Source organism: Sinocyclocheilus grahami, unplaced genomic scaffold, assembly GCF_001515645.1.
Source record: "Sinocyclocheilus grahami isolate Dianchi unplaced genomic scaffold, SAMN03320097.WGS_v1.1 scaffold858.1, whole genome shotgun sequence".
In the NCBI taxonomy this organism is placed as follows: Eukaryota; Metazoa; Chordata; class Actinopteri; order Cypriniformes; family Cyprinidae; genus Sinocyclocheilus; species Sinocyclocheilus grahami.
Genome location: NW_015506037.1, coordinates 92,343 through 94,686, shown reverse-complemented (window position 1 = coordinate 94,686; position 2,344 = coordinate 92,343). Strand labels below are relative to the sequence as shown.

The following is a 2,344-nucleotide window of genomic DNA, read 5'->3' as shown; positions in this document are numbered from 1 at the left end:
TATATATATATATATATATATATATACACACACACAGTATATATATATATATACACATACATACATACATGTATGTGTGTGTGGTTGTACATACACATGTAGTTGTTTTTTTGGTGTTTGGCTTAGTGTTATGTTAGAATCACTATTATACACATACCTTTTTGTTCTTTAATATTTTGAATTTTTAGCTTTATTTTTTTGTTTTTCATTTAAATGTTAAGTTTTGAAATGTTGTTGTATGCATTTGTCATTTTTTATTTAATTTATTTTATTTTCTTAAAAGCTTTTAGCTTTTAGTTGTAATGACTTTTTCTTATTTGTGTATGTTTGAATTATTTTCAGCTTTATTTTTTTGTTTTCATTTAAATGTTTTAGTTTTGAAATGCTGTTGTATGCATTTGTCATTTTTATTTAATTTATTTTATTTTCTTAAATGTGTGTGTGTGTGTATATATAGTATTTATAGAGTTTTAGCTTTAATTACTTTTTCTTATTTGTAAGTCGCTTTGGATAAAAGCGTCTGCTAAATGACTAAAAGTAAAAGTAAGTAAAAGTATAAGTAGTATTTATAAAGTTTTAGTTTTGGATCTGTTTTTAGTTGTTTTAATACTACAATTGATTGCTTGTGTTGTCCTCATTTGTAAGTCGCTTTGGATAAAAGCGTCTGCTAAATGACAAAAAAATTTTTTTTACTGCAATTTATTTATGTTTAAATGACCTTAAAACCTTCTGATATTATACCTGGATCAGTGAAATTTTGTAGACAAATACAAATCGTGGCCATGCATGAATTTATTTAGAGACCTAAAAAACACTGATAATGGAATGGAAAATACCCATAGTATAGTGTATAAATTATATACATTATAAACATGTACCATATATGTGTTGTTCGATTCCACACCATCTTCTTCTCTTTTAGGGTTAACCTCTCAATGACCCCTTTACAGTTGCCTACAAACTGACTATTCAAGGTCTCCTTCACTGAGCGCACAACACCTAAAGAAACACAGTATGAGTAAAACATTTTTTAAACATTAACACCATTTATACATAATTATTTCCCAGTGAACCATTATTGTATCAACATCAGCAAAGTGCAACACTAGTTTTATTTTAGAAGCCATACCTTCAATAACTGCATAAGGAACACATTTTCCTGGAGCTTCATCGAGGATGGTTTTGAGATCTGGATTTAATGGCATCTTCTTGGCCTCCTGTTAAACAACACGCTTAATAAGATCTAATTCTTCTAGTGATAGTGCCATTGAAAGAAATGCACCAGGGGTGTTTGGTTACCCTTAATCTCGCTACATGGCTCGACTTCTTCCTGTATATGCTGTACAAGACAGCAGTCAGAGCCGAGCTAGTGGCCAGCAACACAATCTGTGCTGTCGAGGGTTTGCCGCTGGTCTCCATGCTTCAGTCCGACCAGCTGAGTATGAAAACAAATGTGTAATATCTCACACTAATAATACAAACATATAGACATAGGACAACAAGATAAACAACTTCTCAAAGTTTGGTGTCAACAACATACCCATTCCTAGCTTATCAACAAGGCATTTTTCAAAAGGTTAAATCTTTGTATTTACATTTTAAATCTATATATTGTCTATATTTTTAGTTGCTCATTTTTTATTTTTTACAGATATTGTAGGTAACTATCAAAAACACAACAGCTGTAAATTAGCTTGGATGGCTAGCAGTGCCTTCCGAAAACGACCAGCTTAAATATACGCTCTCAAAACGCAAAATCTTTTATTATAATATTTTAGAAACTCACGATATTGGTAATTGAAATAATACTTAAATTGGTCAACAGGACAAACATGCACCGAATAAAAGGTTTTTTGACTACCTTCGCTAAAGCTGTGCTGGTGTACAACTCGCTGTCAACTCAAGCCCCTTCATAATAAAAGTCCTCGGCAGCGTACTGTCTCTGCTTCAGGCGTGCAGACCAAAGCAGCTATTACAAAGATCTGGTGCGAATGATGAAAGACTAGACCATGTTAGAATTGTATAATATATTTAGAAAATTAACCCACATACACAGTGCTATTTTAATAGATTTACATTTACATTACATTTAGCCATTTAGCAGACGCTTTTATTCAAAGCGACTTACAAATGAGGACAATAAAAGCAGTCAAAACTAACAACAATATATAAGTGCAAATGACAAGTCTCGGTTAGCCTAACACAGTACACGTAGCAAGGTGTGTGTGTATATATATATACACCTTGCTAGGGTATTTAACGGTTGAATACATTTATTTATTTATTTTCATTTTTATAAATCCCAGTGAATAAGTGCAGAACATGCCAAATCCAACAGGAATGT

At 31.7% G+C, this 2,344-nt stretch overlaps 1 protein-coding gene across 2 annotated transcripts in view; it reads right to left on the bottom strand.

Annotated features, from left to right (window-relative positions):
* The window catches only part of LOC107563145 (mitochondrial ubiquitin ligase activator of NFKB 1-like), a 4,391-nt gene extending 2,434 nt beyond the window's left edge, over window positions 1-1,957 (bottom strand). Inside the window, exons 1-4 of one of the 2 annotated variants that reach the window (XM_016247936.1) lie at window positions 1,862-1,957; window positions 1,300-1,435; window positions 1,130-1,217; window positions 879-999 (exon numbers count right to left, since the gene is read on the bottom strand). In XM_016247936.1, the coding sequence (XP_016103422.1) occupies window positions 879-999; window positions 1,130-1,217; window positions 1,300-1,419 (329 nt within the window). In that variant the 5' untranslated portion in view covers window positions 1,420-1,435; window positions 1,862-1,957. The other variant, XM_016247937.1, reaches the window with a different exon arrangement.
* Between the last annotated feature and the right edge of the window lie 387 nt (window positions 1,958-2,344).